General features: G+C 33.8%; 1 protein-coding gene across 11 annotated transcripts in view; it reads left to right on the forward strand.

Annotated features, from left to right (window-relative positions):
• The first annotated feature begins 7,482 nt into the window (after nt 1-7,482).
• LOC114120707 (centromere-associated protein E) overlaps nt 7,483-23,773 on the forward strand; it is a 35,678-nt gene continuing 19,387 nt past the window's right edge. For 6 of the 11 annotated variants that reach the window (XM_050201857.1, XM_050201860.1, XM_050201858.1 and 3 more), the window contains exon 1: nt 7,486-8,963. In XM_050201857.1, coding sequence (XP_050057814.1) covers nt 8,031-8,963 — 933 coding nt within the window. In that variant the 5' untranslated portion in view covers nt 7,486-8,030. Of the gene's footprint in view, nt 8,964-23,773 lie in introns of all 11 variants that reach the window. The other 5 variants (XM_050201863.1, XM_050201865.1, XM_050201864.1 and 2 more) reach the window with 2 other exon arrangements.

A 23,773-nucleotide genomic window follows, 5' to 3' on the forward strand; every position in this document is an offset into this window, starting at 1 on the left:
TAGTATACCAGACACTGTTTGTAGTCAGGATATTAATTATCCTGAAAGAATCACATCAAATTTGTTTCGTATAAAACACAGATATAATAAATATATAATATGTATCTATGTTAAAAAATATAATAAATAATAAGTTTATATTAAAATTTAATGTTATTAAATTACACGGATTTGAAGACAAATTATTATTAACGATTTATTTTTTAAACGACTATGATGATCAGTAGGATGACGTTTCTTCATTTTTATTTTTTTAATTACAATGCTCTGGGACATAACGATAAATTATCCCAAAACATAGTTTCACAACATCAATCTGTAACAATATATCTGTATACTATATACAGTACGTTGAAATATGATGTTTTGTCCAGGTACCTAAAGCAGCTGTGAACAGTTCGCATTTTTACCGATTTCGATTTTTGCAAATACAATATACACGGATGTTTAAATGAATAATAATAATTATTCTCTTAATGACGATTCACTGAATAAATAATAAATGTCATTTAAAATTCTGAGTGGAGTAAAGAATGTATAATTGGTTCGAATGGGTTTTGTTGGCGATGAATATTTCAAAAGTTCAAAATATTTTTTTTAACGTTATCACATTAACATATTTAAAAAATGAAACGAAAAAATTGTAATCCCGTTAAACAAAATATCTCAATAAAAATAATCTAAAATGAATAATAAACAACAAACGTATTATGAATAACGTAAAAAAAATATATTAAAATAACGTTTGTGTTTTTTACGTTATGATACCTTGACATTGACCATAATTCCAATGAAAATTTCAATTTTATTCATTTTTTTTTTAACCTTACAGATATAAACAAATTAAAGTTGGCTAACTAATATTAACAGTAGTTGATATTTTCCAAAATACAGTAGTGTTGTTTTTTTATAATTGGGTTAGTTAAATTGTTTTATTACTTTATTTCTGTATAATTCAACTATTCTTAAGTTATGTTAAAGGTCATTGGTGTTTACAGTTTTATTTTTGTTTTTACTTTAAACTTAAATCGAACAATTAAAAAAGTTTTATAATGCAATGCCGTTAACATTATAATTGTATAACGTGTGTGTACCTGAAGGCTAAAAGCGTAAAAAATGATATATGTTTTAGATTTTGAGCGGAACGATGAATGTATTGATTTTACAATTAAATAAATATTTATTTTTTTTGTGCCTTTATGTAAGCTAAGTAGTTCAAATATACTTAGATCTTTAACTTTGAGAGTATTTTCTATCAGAATATTTGACCTAGTTTGTATTTTTGATAACACAAATTTAAAAAGTTCCAAATACTTTTCAAAATTATCGAGAAAAACAAACAAAAAATTAAGGGAAAACGAAATGTTTACGCAAAATCAGTTTTCAACAAAATTGATTTTGTTTTTTTTTGTGTACCTAACTCAAACCCGTATTACTAAAGATAATTGGAATATTCATCAAATATTTATGATAGTAAGTATTCTATACTTTATACAAATTATATAATTTAAAAGATATTTTGACTCTTTTTGAGCTATTTATAGATATTTTAAATTTCCAATGCTTTTTAGTTTTTTTCTATAAATGTCGATATAAAAAGAATAAAAGAATTTAATGGGTCAAAAAATGTAAAAATTTAAAGCAATGTTTTTCTTTAATCAATTAAAACATTACCACAATTTTTTTATTCATTTATAAAAATATATAAAATGCATTTTTATAAGCGTCTGAATTTTGAATTTTTTTGACATTAGATACTCAGTATTCACTCATTTAATATGTATTTCGACTTAATCGATTATGATAATATTCTATTGTAATTCAAAAAAAATAATAATCGTAAATACTTACTTGAAATGTTTACCAAATGTTTATATTATCATTTTCTACTGAATGTATAATTTTTTTAATATTTTAACTCTTTGTCTATCTTGAGCTATTTATAAACATATGCAACTTTTTTTATAGAACTTTAAGTTCAAATTTGAACAAAATTAGACATTTAAACAAAGAATAATGATTGTAATTTAAAAGTATAATTTATGGATACTTTCAACTTTCAACTTATACTGTTATATTTTGTACAAACAATTAAATTTTCAAATACAATGTTTTTAGCAAAAATTAATTCAACCTACTGTATTATATTTATAATGAAATTAATTATTTTAATAGCAATATCAAATAACTTAATAACATAATAATATCATTAGGTAAACATGTTTATTGAAGTATAGGCTGTCCACCGCCTCTGCTCAGAATCGTTTTTAGAAAACAATGATAGATTATTGAATTACAATTTAACACATCGCCATTAAACAGTGACCTACTTAACATTTACTACATAGCAGAATGATGATGTCCACTAGCCTACCGTTTTTTGATTTAAGTCCTAGAATATTTTCCAACTTACAGAAAAGGGCACAAGATTAAGAGTTCAATTGAAAGTACACTTTTTCACCATTCATGTGGCAAGTGTTTTTGAAAAACTCTGTTTTATTACTACTCTAATTTTTTTTTTTATTAAATTCTTATGAAGTATAAACCACTGTTATTTCAATTTATTTATGTAGATACCTACGTAATTTCGTTAAATCAATATTTTGCTTGCATACTCACTATCCACTGTTATAAGATTCATGTTCGTTTTACATAATAATATAAAGTAGAAAACCATTTTACTCGGCAATATTTAAATGCATTATAATTAAACTATTGTATACGAAGAAAATCGTTTACGGTATAAACTCACCACATCTATTTAGATATGCTAAATATTTTAAACTATAGAATATTATAGTAGTGAGTACACTAGTTGAAGTAAAAAAAATAAAATGTTAGCAATTAATTATTAAGATAATTAATAACTAAGATTATAAAAAATACTACCCAGTGGTTCATATAAAACAAAAATATTTACTAAGATCTCCAAATTAGAAAAAATCAAGACTCTATAATTACCTTGGCTAAAAGTTTCCATAATTCACTACACAATCAACAGGTTAACTTAATATCAATCTACAAATACCCTAATCTGTCTCAAAATGCTATCATCCACACGATGGTATTAGTTAATTTTTTTATATTATTATTTTCACAGTCTTAATTATTTCCATTAGTCTACTTAGTTACTTTGTATTATTGTATTATACATCATATTTTTATTGTTATTATTATAATATGTTCATCAAGTTATTTAACTATATCACTTAGACTAATATTCATCGACAAAGATTGATGGCGAATAAATTAGGAATGTCTCATTTTAAATTTAAAAAAAAATTATGACGTTAAATAACCGGTTTACTGATAAATAATAAATTAAGTAATAATATATTTTTGTTGAATATTCAGTTTTGAATAAAATTATTGATGATATTTTATTAAGAAATTATATTTAGATCAAATTAAACCGAATGCAATATACGACTTTATTTAAACGATAGATATTATTGTCAACCTATAAGTTGCAATTAAAGATACCAATTTAATTTTTACATTTAGCACATATGTCAACTGCGATAAAGTTTATAAGCATACAAATAAAACTATAACCAATACTTTGTTGATGAAAAGTAATTCATTATACGACTTACAAGTTTCAACAAGTCTAAATATTATACATAGTTAATTTAATTGTCTTAAATCAGAAAATATTTAGTTTGTATTATCAACATAGATATATTACATAATATTATTGCAATAATCACAATTTGAAGGGCTTGAGGAACTAAGCTCTTCCTTAAAATAACTTTAACCTCCCCCACAAAATGGTTTGTATTTAAAATAATTTTTCATTGGAAAATGATAAATGTTAGGTTAGGAATATTAGTAAATTATAATACCCTCCTTCAGTTTTGAAAACCAAATTCTGCCTATGTTCATAATAGTAGGCTTTATACTTAGACATTGGACATCGGTAATAAATTATTAATAATCATACAATAAATAAATACTGTAAATTTTTATACGTCAATAACAATTATGTGAGTGCAATTTAGCGAGGATGTGGTATGCGAAAATAATCATGTCCTCTCTTAATCAACGGTTTTATTTTAAAAATGCGTGCTGTTAATAATAATAATATTATAATTTATAACATACAGTTTATAAACACGTAACAATGTGGCATGTCACAAGCTACAGTCAATAGACAATAGTTATAATAGCATTATGTTTCCCATTCATCTAATGACTTACAAATCGTATAAATACGTAATTCATTGGTATTAGTAATTACACTTTAATACGTACACCCAAAATTTGAAGAAGACTGTATCCTGTAGATCAGATTTGTATACAAACTCAATAGATATTAGAACTTAAAATAATAAAAAGTATTCGAGACGTTGAGAAACATAAACAAACCTAAATTACCATTTTAGATTATGTGCGAGAAATCTAAATTGTATAAACGCGCTATTACAACTATATTAAATTGTAATCAAATTAAAAGGGAACTTTATGTATGCTTTTTTCAAATTCTATTTTAATCGAGATTAACACATGTATGCGAATTGCATGCAATCTAAATCGAATTATCTACACGTTATTTATATTCTATAGTTATAAAATATAACTCATCACAAATTACAATATATATGATAAACTCATTTAAGAAAATAGTATTCCTGCTGTAAAATGATTTTCTTAAGCTTTATAACACTATCGCATTTAATAAACAGTTGCAAATGTTATGTACATAAAATCGTTATTTTTATTTCAATCGCTATTCGAGGAATACAGCTGCAGATTTATCAAGATCACTTTGTTCATATAATAAACTGTATATAGACTATAGCAAGTCGCAATGGCACAAAAACGATTTATTTTCAGAACGGGTGTATAATATAGAGTACAAACTATATTTATTGGAGAAATTTTGTCATCCCTTAGTATACGAGTATGCTTAAATATTTTTATTTTTCATAAAGAAAAAATATCTTATCATAAAAAGATTTTCGAATTTTAAATAATAATACTAGCTACCTTTGCCTTGGAGCAACAATTATTATTAAATAATATCAAACTGTCTCGTTGACAACTAGTGTTTAAAAAGTAAATTTATAAAAATAGAAAAAGCGTTTTGCATGATAAAGAAATTAACATAATATCTACTTATAATTTTATATTGGTCCTCCATAATAATTTATACATTTTGTCTTTTATAGTTTAAAAAAACTATAACTGATAATCTCGTTAACATTAATTTAAGCGCGTAACAATATAATGATATTTAATACGAATTTCTGAAAACTACGAAATTGAAAGATTAAAGAATGTTTTATGTCGTCCATTAAAATGTTTATTTTTTATAAATTTTATAATTGTCAGCTGATAATCATAACTATGGTTGTTAGTCTCATGAACCATATCCTAGTAATATCATATCAAAATTTATTTGACTAGGGATTATCTATGTTTAGATAAAATAAATTAATAACTATAAAATCTGCATTATAAATTGCATTGTTTTATAACCTTAAAAATTTATTATTTGGTTTAAAAAATAAAATCATTAGTGGTTTCGGCTACCTCAAAAATTGTGTTACAACTTTTATGTTAAAATACGGTAAACAGTTAATTCCGCGAATAATAAACTACTTATACTTCCTAAACTGACCCGAGTCGAAATTTTTCGATAATTACTGCCCCGAAGCACCGAGAAAACGCTTTTATCTCGAAAGTTTCGTGTTTATTTATGTTTAATCAATATTTAGAGAAAGCGATTTAGAACGAACCGCAGGGGTATGATTTGCGGAGAAGGATTATCGATTAATCTACAGAACGCGGTACGGATGTTTGTATTTTCAGGCGACTTAGCTAAGACGTAACGGACAAAATTACGGATTGTCCGACTATAGTGTAGAGGTTAGGTACATTGTTAGAATTTCCTGACCAAACGGACCAATGCTATTAAATATTAACAACAGAGCCGAGATAACGGAGACAGTGCGCGGGTTGTGACGTTCGACATTATCGCTTGGATCGACACTTATAAAAATGCTCCAAATATCTATAGATGCAACACACAATACGAACCGATGCGATTTGACGGGATTAATTGAAAAAAAAACTAAAGAGAGTAAACGTTTGGTACAATTATGCTGGGTAATACATCAAAATATATCATATAATCATTGTGAGATAATTATTATGGTATGCGTACTTTTCTAAAAAAAAAAAAAAAATGTCTCGGTTATTTCGAGGGGGGGGGAGTGTGGGTAGCGGATATCGCGTGTCCGATATGTTAAGTAATTTTGGGGGCCTTCAAAGACTGTAAGCCGGATATCGTCTGCGGTGTGGAACCGCGTAACGATATGGTGATAAATACCACGGCAGTTCTGCAGCGGCACAAGTGCATAACGATAATAGCGTAGCTATTATCTATAATCTATTGGTATTCCGCGGTAAACGGCCATGATGGCACCGATGCACGCACACGGACACGGTCACGTATAATAATGTATAGCCACAGTTAATCTCGCACACTGATTACCACCGACCGGGAGGTGTAAATTGCATTACCATTTGTGATTATAAAACGAAATAACCCTATTACGTACGGCAAAACCGAACGTAAAAGTTCCGAAGCTTTTAATCTGCGGGCGGTCGACGGGGAAATTCAAATAAAAAAATGAAAACAAAAAAAAATTGAAAAAACCGCTGTTTAAAACACGTGCACGCACAAATGATAACCGATCGCGCATTAATCAAACAAACAAACCGTGTTTTCGATATCCCTCAGACCCCTCCGATTCGATCAAAATCAGTAACCGACCCACCCGCGTCATAGTAGGTACCATATTATAATATTATACGTACACCTATTATAATAATAATAATTATTCCTGTATATACGCGCTTCCTACCTATACGTATTATAAATATATTATCGATATAAAAGCCTAACCCACACGCGCACACACACGCACACCCACACACGAGTCGCACTCGTTGCCGGCGCGTATTGATTTCCGACTCTCATCGCCGCGCCGTCGGTCGACCCGGGTAAACAAACGCTCGGGCACACACGCGCGTGCGGGTGGGTTAAGGGGTAAAAATTTTCCGTTTCTGGTGCACGCCAAGACGACGACGACGACGAAAATCGGTAGTCGTCGGCGTGTATTATAATGATATTACGTGTGGTCGGGGGCGAGGAAATCGGTGAAAATCCCAAAAGACGGGAGGCTATTAACAGAAAATAACGTACGAAAAAAAAAAAAGCGAAAACCCTCTCGGAAAAACCGTCGGCGGCGGGGTCGTCCGGGACCCCCGAGTCGTATACCGTGCGGGAAAAAGCGCGCGCGTGCATTTGCGCGGACGTGCGCGGGCGCGGCCGCATTTCTGCGTTTGGCCTCCTCTGCGCGCACTCTGTATACGCACTCTGCGGCGACGATGACGTTAATGGTAACGCGCAGGCGGCGTATTATACCGCGGTTCAGTGTGGGGGGGAGTCGTGGCGGCGCGGCGGCCCGAAGGGGTCTTCATTGATCAGGGAGCAGCAGCTGGCCTCGAACGCGTTCAGTGTGTCGTTTGTTGCCGCGCCGCCCGTGTGCCGAGTGTGTTCCGTGTGGTCGGTGCGCGCGCGTGTGTTTTCTGTGCGTGTTACGTCGTCGTCGTCGTCGTCGTCGTCGGCGGTGGTGGTGCGCGTGCGCTCCGAATGTTGTACAGTGTCGCGGTGCGCGTACGACGCCCCTACCACGCCGCCCCTTAAGGCCGCCGCGAGTGTTTGCCGTACCGATTAGCGCGCGTGTCCGTTCGTCCGCCGGCCCTGTACAATACGCGTATATTTACGTACTACTACGACTACGATTATTATTATTATTATTACGACGGTCGTCTGAGTTCGCGGGGCTGTCAGTTTGCCGAGGGCGAGAGGACGTTCGCGACACACGATGGCTCGCAGCGCGTAACGGTAGCGTGTTTTTGGCTATCGACAGCGGGCAGGCACCGACGTCGACGACCCGGCACGAGGGTAGTCCGGACCGGGACGCGCGCGCCTTATCAGTCATCGACGGTGACCAGGAATGTCGGCCAGGGAACCCTACGGGCCCGGATCGTCGTTAGGCGCCACTGGAACGCGTTCGCCTCGCGGCACCCGGCGCATAGCCACTGAACTCCCGACGGTCGACCGGTCGCCGTCCAGGACGTATCCCGCGGGAGCGAGCGGCGGTGGTGGTGGCGGCCAGCGGAACAGCCCGGTAGGCCGGAGAACGGTCAGACCGGGCGCCGGGTCGCCCGACCACCACGGCGGAGGAGGAATCGGCGGCGGTGGCGGTGGCGCACATCAGACCGGCATCGGAGGCGGAGGGATGGGCATCGGCGGCGGCGGCGGTGGCGTCTCGTCGTCGTACTACCGAGACGACGACCTGAACAGTCCGGTGCTGTTGGACGACCGGGGACGGGCCATGGGACCGGCCGGCGGCGCGTCCCACCGGTCCCGGAGCGCCAGTCGCCCCGTCGACCGGATGGGCGTCATGCCGCCTTCCAGGTACCAGTCGCTGGACCGCAATACCGGCGGCGGTGGCATACTCTCGGACTCCGGTGGCCAATACGGCTACGACCGCGACTACAGGTCGTTCGACAGGGACCGCGGTTACGGGGGTGGTTTTTCGTCGCTGGACGACGATCCTTACGGCGCGGTGTCGTCCAGGGCCAGACAGTCGCCGGGCGGTGGTATCGGCGGCGGTGGCGTTGGTGGCGGCCACTTCATGTCCAACGCCCGCGACACCGGACACTTCCTGGGCGAACTCCAGCACCAGAACACCGACCTGCACCGCGAACTGTCCAACCTCAAGAAGGAACTCGAGCTGACCAACCAGAAACTCGGGTCCAGCATGCACAGCATCAAAACGTTCTGGAGCCCGGAGCTGAAGAAGGAGCGGGCCCTGCGCAAAGAGGAGTCGGCCAAGTACTCGCTCATCAACGACCAACTGAAATTGCTTCACTCGGAGAACCAGGTGAGAACCGTCACTTCCTTCCAGCTCGTCCGATCGGACGTTATCGTATACGTATAATAATATACTTATGCATACGTATGCACTCTTCTTAAATTTGCTTATGAGGGTGGCGAGGAGGGGGAGGTTACTCGGGACGTCGTCGTTTTAGCGTCTTGACATACAACGCCCTGTCAGATGCACTCGGCACGTGGCGCTGTGTTGCATGGGTAATTATTGGGTACATTATATCGTGTCGGGCTAGATCAATTTGTAGAGACTATAAATAGATTATATTGTTATTGTATGATTACGCCATCGGTAATCGGTGTACAGCCGCCGCGGCCGAGGGGTTTGGTATATTTTTCTTATTTTTTTTTTTTTGTACTATACCTCCGACGAGAATTGAACGAAATAATAAATAGTGAGAGCAAAAAAAAAGGGTAAACAATGAAGTAGATTGATCGACGGTGAAGATAAAAAAAAACCATCAACCGAAAAAAATCACCTAGCCGCTGCTCCCCATCTGTCCACGTCTTCGTGGGGGATGACGAGTGTCGTTTCCATCTCACCCCCATAACGAATATTTGACGAAACGTTAAGATTACTGCGGGCCATTTGAACACACACGGTCCGTACACCCATAACTCTTGCACCAGGCACACCCACGAGGGTCGTGAAATAAAGCGCATCGTCTTGCCGGTCTTGTTTTAAAAGCACACGATTACTCGCGTACAATAATACGACGACAAATACACGACTAAATCCTCTGTCACATTTCCGACGTGAATGTGCCAGCAGTCGAGAACATTTTTGATCCCAGCATAGTTTATTATATCGCACACCTATGTTGCCGAAACTTTTCAAATCCGATATTACGTTTACAAGTATATCGCTATCGTTATACATGTATAGTGACAGGCGTTTTGATCGCTCATAATACGTGTAATGGTCGGGGGTAGTTCGTCTTCGCCGCACACACTATTAATATTTATTTTACAAGGAAACGTGTTTACTCGCGTTAAATATATTATTTTGGATTTGTTCAACAACTTACAAAGTGTCAATCAGCTTTTTTCCTGCACGCTCTCCGGAAAATGTTCCGAATTATTTAGTACTTCTTTGACACTTTGTGCTTATGATAAAGTTTCCTTTTTTTTTTTCTAATACCACTTTATTCTTTAGCCGACCGCTTATAATAACTTGTTCGACACATTTACACGTATTTGCACTACGTCTCCTCATTATTATATACCTATTGTATTAAACTTCAGTGTCGAAAAAAAAAACAAAAATTGTTTTTACCCATCGCAAACGCGTACTTTGACCTTTTGTTGACATAGACATGACCGCACGAACGATCATGGACTTGTCAACTCGACAATCGTCGTAAACCGGTTAAACCTGCACGCTATTACTTCAACTACAGCTGTAAGTATGTAGGAGTAGGATGTGCAACCCAATAAATTTATGCGACGTCGTCGTTCGATCTAATTTTTTTACTTGGTCTGCACAAACGAGTAAAACAATTGTCCGGTACGTTGTTGTCCCGTCTGTCATAATTGTACGGTGTGTTATGTGGCTGCACGTGAGTCGTGGGCGAGGAAATACTGTCAAAGTATAAAATTGATATAAAATATAAACAAATCATCGTTTACATTATGTAATAAGCCATTAAATCATATTATATACGTTTTAACCGTTGCATTATTATATATTTACCATTACCATTTACGAACCGATATAATCATCGTGTTGACATTTCCGAAGACAGATAATTGCGCTTTTTTCAAAAGCATGGAATCGATACAATAATATTATACATTTACATCGCGAATCGCATTACTATTACAACAGTTAAAATTCAAATAAACGTTTAGCCAAACACACACGAAACGACTTGGTACAAATCGACTTTCAGCGAACGGAAAGGAAAACAAAAAGTAAAAAGGACGCTCGGTCATCGCATATAATATAATAATATTTTATATAATATATTATATTCCGCTTTTGCATTACAAATTACAATTTACAGTCGGACTAGTATATAAGTAGGCATCTCAAGTGCCGTACTAACAACCCGCAGAAGGGGGTGAAATGAAATTCGATAGATTTTGGTATGCCTCCTGAATAACGTATAGTGCGTAGCAAAAATCCGGTCGTGCTCGGCTGAATAATGCAACGCGCGTGATCGAGGGGATGTGGGATACAACAATAATAACATCACATAATAAAATATATGTATCGTGAAAAAATATGAAAGGATATATATTTTCAGAGCAGGTGTTACGGCCGCAGACCGTGTAAGGGGTCGATTGTCCGGCCACCCATCGACGAGGTGTAGATGTTATTATTTTGTGCGATATGAAAATCACGTCCCGTATAGTTTTGAATGAAAATCTGAGCGATACAATTTATATTTATATATTATTACTATTATTATATGATTGCTCGTATATAAGCATTGATATATTTGCATCGGCACTCGTGCTATTATTATTTTCATCGTCGTACAAACCAACGACCTCGGTTCTATTATTCAACTTTCGTCGGTTTTCGAAATAGATTTGCCTTCAAAATTTAAACGCTATGAAATCCAAAGACGTCCAAACGGTGGCGTGTTCTGGAAAAATTCTCACGGTCCTTCCATCTGGTTTAAAGTTTTTATGCACAAAAAAGTGAAGAACTTCGTAAACATTTTGAATCGTGTTACGATAAAGTACAGTCGTATCTTATATAACGGAAATCGTATTCAATGTTAAATAAGTCGTATTGTGTGAATGAGAAAAAAATCCGTGTCCCCGTCCCTGTAGCGTCATTAGCCAAAATCAGACCGTCCACAACATTCTAGTTATGTCATTGCATGGTCGATTGATGGGATCGATATACAATTTATGCTTAAGGTCGGTTAGTAAATAAATGATTTGTAGCTCGGGTGTAATGATTAATGACACTTACAATTAAGATTGACCGCGGTGTATGTCTCGCCAGTCATATCCCCGAAGAGAAGCCAATTCATTAAAATACCACATAATATATTAACTCGGATTTTTATTTTATAATATTACATAATAATACTGCTACATAACACGTGCAGCGCGTCGCAAGTGACTAAACGATATTTATATTCGCTGTACATTTTAACGAGGGGTAGCTTTCAGGGTGGGTCAATGGAAACAGGAACTTGTCGGAGGCATAATAAAGCCCCGTGACCTACCATCAGGAGAAATTAAAATGTGAAAACGTTAACATTAACTAAAAAAGTGATGTACAAATATATCATAATTTATTAAATTCGTATAATAATAAAATAACAAGGTACAACTGATGTTATTTAATACCTAATTTATACGTAGGTACTTTTATATAAAAATTTAACGAAAAAAAGGTGATAGCCGTCATGAACAGTTTTGATTTGTAATCAAACTTACTTACAGTTTTAATAAATTGTACCTGCTGTAAGGTCTCGTTAATCCGAAAGACGCGATAATCCAAAGGGGTTTGAAAATTGTCGCATCGCTAGATTATTAATACACACACGCTTAGACGTTTGCGGGACGAGGCATTTAATCAGCATATATTAACTAGTGTTAAAAAAAAATCAATATTTTAAACGAATAGGTATATAATAAAGAATATATATATTAACTAACTGTGTATACATAGTTATAATTTTGAAACGAATTAAAAATACAGTATATATTACATATACTCGTATGGATAAAAAAAATATAAATTTCAAAATTTAAATTGCAAGAACGTCGATTTTTTAAGTCTTAGGTAAACAAATTACCTCTTTCCCCAATCTCGTTCGGATTAACAAGGCCCTACTGTACATAATATTTGATTTGTCTTTATTTTTATTTATATTTTGTAAAAAAGTATTATTTTTTTTCTAACAATCACAATACAGAAGCAGTCATTCACATGCAGTTATTAAATATTTTTGTATGTTTTATTGAAATATACAAGTAAATAAATACACGATGATATAAAATTGATTGGCACACGCTGAAATACTTAAACTGCATACGATTCTGACGAATACATGGCTGGGATATTAAAGTAAATACTTTTAAATCATTTTATCTATACGCGTTACAAAACGAAAAACAGATGTATACGAATACGACCCAAATCCTTTGATCGACGCGAGCCGCGACGACGGCGCGGCGTGTCGGTGTAAGTACCTGTGGTATATACATTTACACACATACACACTGCAGAATTTCAATTAATTCGTGTAAACCACCGACGTATATAAAATGTAATAGGTAATTCTTACTACGAATCTTTATAACAGGGCGTGCAAAAATGCCTCTGCTCGGCTAATGACAGTGATATTCGTTGGCGCACGACTATTAAATCTCATTTCACAATTAAGACTGATATTACGAGTACCTAATATAAGATAATGATACTAATTATCTTAAATGTTCCACTAAGGTACGCGTAATAATTGAATCGAATAATATAATCAAATTACGACTTCTGTCGGTGTTGATTTGGATACGCGTTTTGAATTATTTTATTATATTTCTATAAGTCATTTTAGTTGAACGCGTGATGTTATTTTGTTGACGAGACACGAATTACCAGCGCTCTTTGTACGTTTTCTTGAGTTTTGGTATATTTTTACTACAGCTATTATGTATGCAAACGAATTCTACGTTTTGATCGTTTAAACGCAGATATTAAAAATTTGTGTGCGCAGACGAGTCGCAAAAAAGAATAAATGTACACAAACGGGTATCGCCCGAAAAACTTTTATTACCAATTTCAAAAAAAAAATTAATAATTCAACCGGTATAAATTCTTTGTCAAAGTAACGTTCCCAGTCATAAACATATAATAACGTTATAACACTTATAAAATTGGCCAACACGAAAATTATTATAAATATTTTAATTTTCTGAGATACGTTTTGGGAAAAAGTTATAGAGCAAAGGATCAAATTTTCTAACTTGAAATAAAACCTTAAGTATTAGCTATACTTATAGCTTTAATATTCCACAATAAAAAACAGGGAGCGTGATGATTTTGATGCCCTGTGTAAAGAAAATGTTTATAAAAATAACTTTCTTATCCTACTGACAATTCTTAAATTGTTATAAATAAAATATAAGTACATAAGTATATTTATTATTTTGTTATTAAGTACCTCATTATAATATACATATAATGTATTTACATTTTTTTAAATTTAAATTTAAATGTGTAAAACCGGACTAGAATTAGCACTATTAGGTATGTGTTTTGTGCACACTTAATGTTTTTGGTTCAACATGTATAAATAGAAATTAGAGATACCATCGAATATCTCAAACTTTAAAAATTCTAAAAGAGACTTTTAAAAAAAATTTAAGCACAGATTCGTGTATTTCAAACAGTTGGTTTGTATATAATAAGTTCAAAATATATGACAGTAAATTAATAACATATTTTTTTATTATTAAGTGAGTAAATACTGTTTAGTACTTTTATATATTTTAAAAATATTTGTGGTTAATTTTTTTAAAGCCTGAATATATTTCAGTTCATTTTTAACATAAAATAACGATTAAGTTTGTCAAAATTAAAGTTCGATATATCTCAAAAAAATATATAAAATAAAACGCAGTGAGTTGAAACAAAACGTAACGATTTACTCATGTATATAAAATATTTTTGACACTTCCGTTTTTCGTGGTTTATACACGCCAAAAAAAAGTCCCCTATAGATGCTTAAACTTGTTGTATAAGCTATAGGTGTAATTGCGATCTATTCCTTTGCAGGCGTTAATATATAATATACATTTTAAACGCAGATTTTTCGGATAATATTTTCATCATAAGCCACGCAACGGGCGAAAGTATTGATTAAAATAAATAAAAAAAAAAAAAATTATTACAATACAATGTACTGCGTTGATAATGCGCCGCGGGACCCTTTCCTCGCCCCGTTGCAAAAGTCCTACCGCCTGGGTCGAGGCTGATTCCGTTAGTGTGGATATCCTCCCCGCACGACGCAGAATGATTAATGGTCGTAAACGACCCACGCGTATATACTGGAGCAGTTAGGTAGCACACCTTTCGATCACACGACAAGTCGGTATAAAAAAAAAATTGTAATAAATATACACTGCAGAGAGATAAAAAAAAATAAAAAATAAATAAACGTTCGAGAACTGGGACGACACTAAACCGTAACGACTAAACACTGTTTTGGACGCGTTTTGTGAGCGATGCACATTAAATTATTATTATTATTACGCAATATTGGAGCACATACGATATAATGTCATTCATATTACTGCATAATATTAATACATAATAATGTATAATAATGGTTGTACATCGTTTTGTTTTCGTCGTCGTGTCTGTTTCTATTTTCAGTACTTCCCGTCTACGATCAGAATAACGTCGTCTCGGAAACGCGTTTAAAAAAGAATACTATTCTTCTTTTCGGGGCATGTTGTCAGACGGCGCCAGCGGAGGGCGTGTAGGCCCGTGACGGATGTCTTAGACTAGTGTATCTAACGCGCTTTGCGCACACGTCCCCGCCGTAGCCGGAAATTGCATTTTACCGCACACGCTTTTCTATTGTACGTTGCCCCTTTCCCCTGTATCCGATAGAGGTGCGAGACGATACTCGCCGGCTATCGAGATGAATAACGTCGAAACGTGATTTCGTCCGATTTTCCACGTGTTGCCAGGATATCCGTCGTGTTTAGATTGTTAACACGTGCAATAGCTTTATATAATATACGTGGACAGTTCTAGTTCGTATATCCGTTTCCGACGGTCCGGTGCAAACGGTTGTCGAGAATTACCTACGACGATAACAAAAAATCACGATAACAGGAGATTATGTAATTCTTGTACCTATCTAACAGGTACAAACTATCATCAGTCATCACTATCTGATTAGTGATCCTTAAGAACTAGATTTTGAGTCAAACGTTTTTTGGTTGGGAGAGTATTAAATTCTTGTAACATACCTAAATTCGTTTCATATCATTGGTATTAATAGTCACGATGAGTAAACTTTATTTTTGCTTTTTTTTCCATGAATGTAATTGTTTGCATCATTTTTGAATAATATTCATGAATATTTCAAATTTTCCTTCAATCATACCTATACTACATACCTAAGGCATGTTACTAACTATATGAAAATGAGTGAAATAAATAAAAAAAATTGATGGGATTTGCATCAAAATTATTTCGTTTGTTATAAAAATAATATACATGACTGAATTTATTAATTATATATATATATATGACTGATATTATAATAATTATCATAATACTAGTATACTATGGATTATTGTAAATAGATTTATCACAGTAACCGTTTTAAATTTCGGAGAGAGATAATTTTGTTTTCTATTTTCCAAGCTTGTATTAAATATCTACATGATTTTTGAGAATAATAAATGTTATTTTAAAAATAAATCAGTTACAAAATCCGACCTCAACTGAATTCGAATTTCAGTACAGATATAATTTTAAAGAATATTGTTATCATTATCATTTGATTATTTAACAGTTAGCGCTGTTTTATAATACTATAACGATTTAATTGGATGGATTCTAATATAGTTTATTTTGATTTATATTACATATCTATAAATATATTATACTCCAAACGCCTTACAAAAATTTATAAATGTAAATAACGTGCATATTTATATATATTTATACACGCATTTATATATATTTTATACATATATAGGTAGAATACTGTGTATGCCAACTGCCGAGTAGTCGTTTTCAGGGACCCCTCTTTTATAAGTCGTCCAAAGTTATTGACACTGCCTACCCCATTTGACCTAGTTTATCCCATTTATTTAAACCGTATATACAAATCATACATAATAAACCATATAAAACGCGTAAAATATTATGTCGGGAAATCGTTCGCATTATATCGCTACGAAATTCGAATATTCTAGCTAGTTATGTATATTATAAAATTATACATATTTTATTGTAGTTAAAATAATAATTTATTATAATACAAGTTTAAGAGAAGTCCAATACAAAAATCATAGCCACTCTAAAGTTCGGATATCAATAATGGTTGAATAGCTGATAGCAAAAAAAAAAAAAAATAGGTCATAATATTCAAATTTTGAATGAACGTTTAGCTTTTAACTAAACAGCGTTTTAATAATCGATTATATATTTTTATGGTGTCCATTTTAATACGAAATTCTTCAATATTCGTTCGTAATTCAACTTAATATTACTCGCAGTAGAAATTATTTTTAAAAATATACGAACGAGTGCAATAAGTTTAAAACTAAACAGATAATTATTTTCTTAATAATAGCCACGATTTATTACTTCTTATATATATTATATTTTATGTTCTACTACCCAGACGTTAAAAATAGTAATTCACTCTGTACATACATACACACACATGCGTTATATAGTGTAAGGGTTGTTTTGCGTTCGTGCGCACAACATCGAACCGTACGCCATCGCCATGAAAAGAGGGCTGGCAGGGCATCAAACAACAGGGTTGGTGTGGTTTTGCCTTTAAAAGCCACACGCCTTAAACGGCGGCGACGTTGGCCTATCGATTATATTATATGTGCGGGAAGATAGTATTGTTGTGTATATACAATGCGTGTATATGTATATGTGTGTGTGTGTGTCTTGGCCAAAAAAAGGTCGCACCACTGCAGTGGACCACCGTCGACTTTTTCCGATTCCTTTGCACAATATTCGACGCTAACTATGAAACGGCGCCCGATAATCCAAGACAAATAAAAAAAAAGTAATAAATGTCTTATATAAAGATAAATTTAAAAGTCTATAAAGAAAAGTACAGAATTATTTAGCCACCCCCCGTTACTACATTATTGGGGATTTTAAATTGACATTTGGCATTGGCGTAATAATTTTGCTTTTTGTGCGGAGAGATATTATAGTAAATACTTTGACTTTGTCGTGTAAAATACTAAAGCACTACGATACCTACGACATCCTCTCTCCTGCCTATCAGAATATGCTTCTAAATATTTAAATTTATTTGTATAGCTAATAAAAATTGAATTAATATAATTATTTATACAAACATTTATTAACAACGAGTATATTACATTTTTAATTTAAAATGGTTGTTAAGTTATTATAATATAATATAATACCTATACATAAAACATTATAGGTATACGTGTGACTTAAAAAAACTTGAGCGACAGCTTTTGAAATTTGAATTTATTATTACATCAAAATAATATTATGGATTAGCTGATTTCAAGTTTTCATTCCACCAGAATAAAAATTCCATTAACTGTTATAATTCCCATGTTCCTAATTGATTTACCAGTAATAAACATGTATTACTTGTTGAAAAAAGGCTTCGAGGATTTGAAGCGTCCTTCCATTTACTTATACCACTGAAATTGCTTGTGTATAATATGTGTGAAGAGAGTGACCAAAAAATGCTCTTTGCTCGGTCACACATAGTAACATTAAAATATTAAATAACGGTTATATCATTGGCAATAGTTAGTTTAGTGCAAAAAAACACATATTTCGAGTAGACCATTGCAATATTAAACGATTGTTCAGAAGATATATTATATAGAAGGTACTATGACCGTTTTACATAATATATTAAATTCCAAATTATAAAACTTATAACGTCCGAAACGTTTGCTCGGGAATTATTATATTCAGCGATTATTAAAACGATAAAAATTCGTTATGAGCATTATAAACTTTAATAATATTTTTTCGTATTAATATTTATAAATATAAAAAAAAATATTAACTCATCCCTAGTCGTCTGAAATTTGTCAACTAAAAGCGACCAACAATTAATATACGGATACGTGAATATTATCGTTATCTAATATCATTAAGTATTACCTATATATTATTGTGTTAGATACATCGAGTACAAAATCGACGTGTGATAGATCAATATAGAAAGCACGGTGACCAAAATCGAGTAAAACTGATAATAATATACATTTGTACTGTACGAGTATATAAATGTACCCGTACAAGATGTAGTACGAAGTTTTTATTCGTATATTAAAATTTGCTTGTTTGGGCTTGGTCCAATCGTTGCGTTCACGCCGTTTCGCATTGTTTTGCATAACAGTATATCACAGTAGTCACACGTACTCATATGTTTATAGATATACATTGTATATATATATAATATGTGTGCAATGATTAGTGCGTATACTCGGCAGACGATTCAACAGACACACGCAGTCATCGGCAAAGCTCTCGGAACGCATTAAAATATATTTTTATTCTCTTTACACAATGGTCGTTTTAGCGCATATTAAAATGCGTCAAGTATACTTTTATAAATAATATACGAGTGTACGGCATTTTATATACTTTTTGTCACCGGCTTGATTGTGGCCTGCATCAAAATGCGTATAAATTATCAATAGTTGTTCGCTTAAAAAGTACGTGACGTTGTATTACAATAAATTAGCTATAGCAAATGGTTTTTTTTTTTTTTTATCTTAGGTTTTCGAAAACAAATTATTATTATTAGATTTTATTCGTGCGACGAATAAACAAACACCGATAATCATTTGCGTAACTCGGGTACCCAATTATTGTAGTATACGAAAGGAGAGTGGGCGAAGAGGATCAAACTACTCGTGTATTATAGTTGTATGTATTCCTATAATTCATAGCAGTTATACTACTTTATATCAGTCATTACAAGCACCTAGGTAAACTGATTTCTATCGAATTGTAATAATTTAATCGTCAATATTCGTTATAAAATATTCAACATAGAACACGATCTAAACGATTGATATGAACGCTTTAAGTTGCTTTATTTTTAAATTACTAATTAAGATGATGAGGGAGTATTACTATCATTTTTTTTTACGATATGGTTGGGGGTTTTCACTGTTTTATTCTTTCAGTTTATTCTCATACGTGGATAACGTTCGATATAGCAGGTATGCATGTAAAGTCATCAAATATTAAATTATTAAATCCACGTCAAAACTCTACCTTAATATGACCTACCTTATTATTATTGTATTCGTGTTGTTAACAATTAAAACCATTTAATTAGTCAACTCTTAATAGTCATAATGTATAATTTTATTCTGATAATCGTCGAAGTTTGAGGGAAATGCTTATCGTCTGTGATGTCCGCGGAGAGGACGGTCTTAATAAGATCATAATATGAATATTTGATCACTACGTTACATTGTTACTGTAATTCCATTATATTCTTAAGGCTTATTAATAAAAGTAATATATTTATTACAATACACTATAAGATAGTTAGATTAGTTGTCCTTTTGGTCACGATAGGCAGTTGCCTTTATATATATACCTAATATAGAATCCGTTATTAGGGCCTCAGATTTTAAATGGGACCCCTTTTTTTGTATAAAATCAATTACCCGTATATAATATAAATTATAACTAACAATATTTTATCCTTGCAGTATTGTTCCTAAACAGCACAATATTACAATCAGTACCATTCGTAATAAAAATATTTTTTTATTAATTTATTACTCACATATACACTACATACACCCTCCAACAGTTTTAACCGTAACATAGGTAGTTATAATAAAAAAAAAATTAATAAGAACAGCAAGTTATTTTTCGATAGTTAATATAACCGTAACTCACTTAAAAATTGAAATGTCGTAAAAAATAGTTTGAAAAAATAGTTAGAAACATAATGGTTAATTTTCTTACTTTTAAGGTAAATAATAAGTCAATTTTCTAGGTTTGGAAGACGGGGAAAAATATGATAATATGCGGATTTCGTAATTATTTAAACTGTATCGTATTATAAACATTAAAGGATTTTTATAATTTTGTTTTTAAAGTGTTACATATAAATTATAATACATACAGAAATTATTATAGCCGTAACAAACTATAATAATATTATTTGTTTATTTATGAAAATGTCAAGTTGAGATTTTTAATTAATAGGGATCTGCACAGTGGACATGATATATTAATCACATATGACATATTTTAAAGCCAAGTGTACGTGGTAACAATAATATAATAATATATTACATAATATGAAGTGGTCTAACGCAATATACTGAAGTATATAATGTTTGCATCTTTGTGTTTATTAAATTGTATAATAATATTATATATTGTAATATTTCAAAAGTAGATACTCGCAGAATAGGTAAAAACTTTTTGAATTACAATTTAAAATTACAGTTGTTCATTTTGAAACGAATAAAGCGGATTTTACTATTTTTAAACATAAAGTAAAGGTTTTTAATCCGTTTACGTACTAGCCGTTCGTTATTTTTATTTACTTATTTTTTAAAAGAGAATTAGAGAGAAAATAACAAACAGACAAAAAAGCTGTGTTTAAACGATTGCAATTACTCGTTGATTGTCCATAGAATAGCTAATAAGTAATCCACGTGTACGAAAAAGTGTGCTCGTGTGCAATATAGATCAATGTCCTATGGTATAATATATTATTGTCACGAATAATAAAATAACAGATGGATCTTACCCAATAAAATTATTGTAAATTTTTATCACTAGAGATTTCTACTTAAAGCCGGGTCACAACAACTCCGTTCCTTGTCGCATCATGCAATGTTTTTTTTATCGTATACTGACCTTGACCATAGTATTCGAAATTTTGAAATATATGATTAATTAGCTATATATTATCTACTAGAAAACGTCCAAAGGTAGGCCGAGTTCAACTTTCGGACACGACACGACACGACAGATGACTATATGTAAACCCAACTATACAATAGCCACAGGTTTAACCATTGTGGTATATATATATATTATGTTCTTTTCGTGCACGCGTTGTCCTTTACTTCCTTGGATAAGTTATAGGCGGGGTCCATCCATTTCTTTATCGTCTATATAGAATGGTTTTAGACCACGAACACAATATACGTATAAAATACGACCGTATTACAGACTATCGTACAGATACCCCGGGTTTCCACCTATTCCCCGTCGAGTATTATCGTTATTAAATATTAATATTCAACGGGACAGAGGCGAAACACGACGTATATATGAATCGCTTTTTGAATATCCCCGCATCACGCAGCCGCTCGCCGTGAACAACGGTCGGTTAGCGGCGACGGAAATGCTGCCATAAATTAACCAGTGGCGCATTAATAGGCAATTAACGGGGACACGTATACAAACAAAAACAGGACGAAGGTACGGCCACTTTAACCACAAATTTCGGCGTTTTGACTTCTAATTCGTCCATTCGAGCTGTCTATTAATACGATAATATATTATATTCTGCACCACCGGACGAGTGACGAATGCGTGTCGTTAATTAACGCCACGTTTTCTGAACAACCGAACGGTAACAATGCCGATTAAACGCCGGAATGTATTACAAAACGCGCAATTCTATAGACGAAATTATTCGGCCGCCGTCGTCGTCGTCGTCGTCGTTACAGGACGTTATAGGACGCTTCGGACGAGACGTCACATTGGATATTTCGTTGATTTTTTTTTGGACAAAAATTGTCTTTATAGAGCAGAGGACGCACCGTGTGGAAAAACTTCAACACATTGGGCAACGGTATGGGGAAAAGATGGTGTAAGCACATAATTTTGTTCGTAATTATATCGTTATACGCCGTCGGCGGAGAGCCAATGCAGAACAAATCGTAGAAATAATCGTATGCGCATCGTCCTAACGATATATCGTATATACGTAAGCACACGCAGTCTGTGCATATCGTCGTTTACACTTTTCTCTCCTCCGAGTGGTATGGATTTTTTTTTATCGTTTTACTTTTGACCCAATTCCCTACGATCCGCAAACATATAGCATACACGTGGCGCATATAGCGTTTAAATAATAATAGAAAAGGAAATAATAAAGCCATCGAAAAATCATCCGTCCGCATTTGGGAAGACGTTTGCGCGAATACGACGTCCCAGGCGTTTCCTGCCTTGTTAACGGTGTGCGGGGCTGGCTGTACGGTATTATATACACGCGTACGAATAAATAAACACATGTCAAAATGTCAAATTGCACTTTACTCGTAAAACTCTTTTCGATGTGTTTGTGTTTAACACAATATTAAAGTTGATTTTTGTTCGGTGTTATTTCTCGCTCCACCACTCCCCCGAACAACAGTCAACAATCCCTCCTAATACCCACAGGATCGGTAAATAATAATTCGTTCGGACTCACGCGCCTGTACAATGAAATAAGGAACGATACAACTGCAGGCCGGCTGTAGAAAACCACGGTAGACATGCAGAAGAATAATATTAACAGGCGCGCCCGAATATCGAGGATGGGCCCATTAATAATCGAGCAATTATTTTAACTGCGGGCAAGACGCATTGTATGTGTAATATACTACGTTGTTACTTTTTATTATTATTATTATTATTATTATTAGAGGGCAAGGATTTATGTGCAATATAAAATAGTAAAAGAAGTTTTTGGTTTAATATGCAATTTTTACATACATTTCGTAAATATACTATAAAACGAGCAAAATAAAAAAATATGGCCTATATCAATATAAACGATTCGTTGAACACAGCAAAAAAAAAACAACATAAAAAATATAAATCATAGCCCTTTTGATTATTGTATTATATTTTATACGCGTATATGCAGACGACGATGAATAGGAGGGGAAACGTCGCAGCGTTGTCGTCGCACCGTATAATTTACTCACAAACTAAACTATAATGACGATAACACGACATTTCACTGTGATAATAATATTATAACATCGTAGCAAATACGGCCAAACTTTTAGCAATCATTATTTTCGACTTTTTGCGATGGGCGCCAGCAATTTTTCTGTGTGACGGACTAAGGTGAGTGCAGTGGA

This window comes from Aphis gossypii, chromosome 2 (assembly GCF_020184175.1).
Source record: "Aphis gossypii isolate Hap1 chromosome 2, ASM2018417v2, whole genome shotgun sequence".
In the NCBI taxonomy this organism is placed as follows: domain Eukaryota; kingdom Metazoa; phylum Arthropoda; class Insecta; order Hemiptera; family Aphididae; genus Aphis; species Aphis gossypii.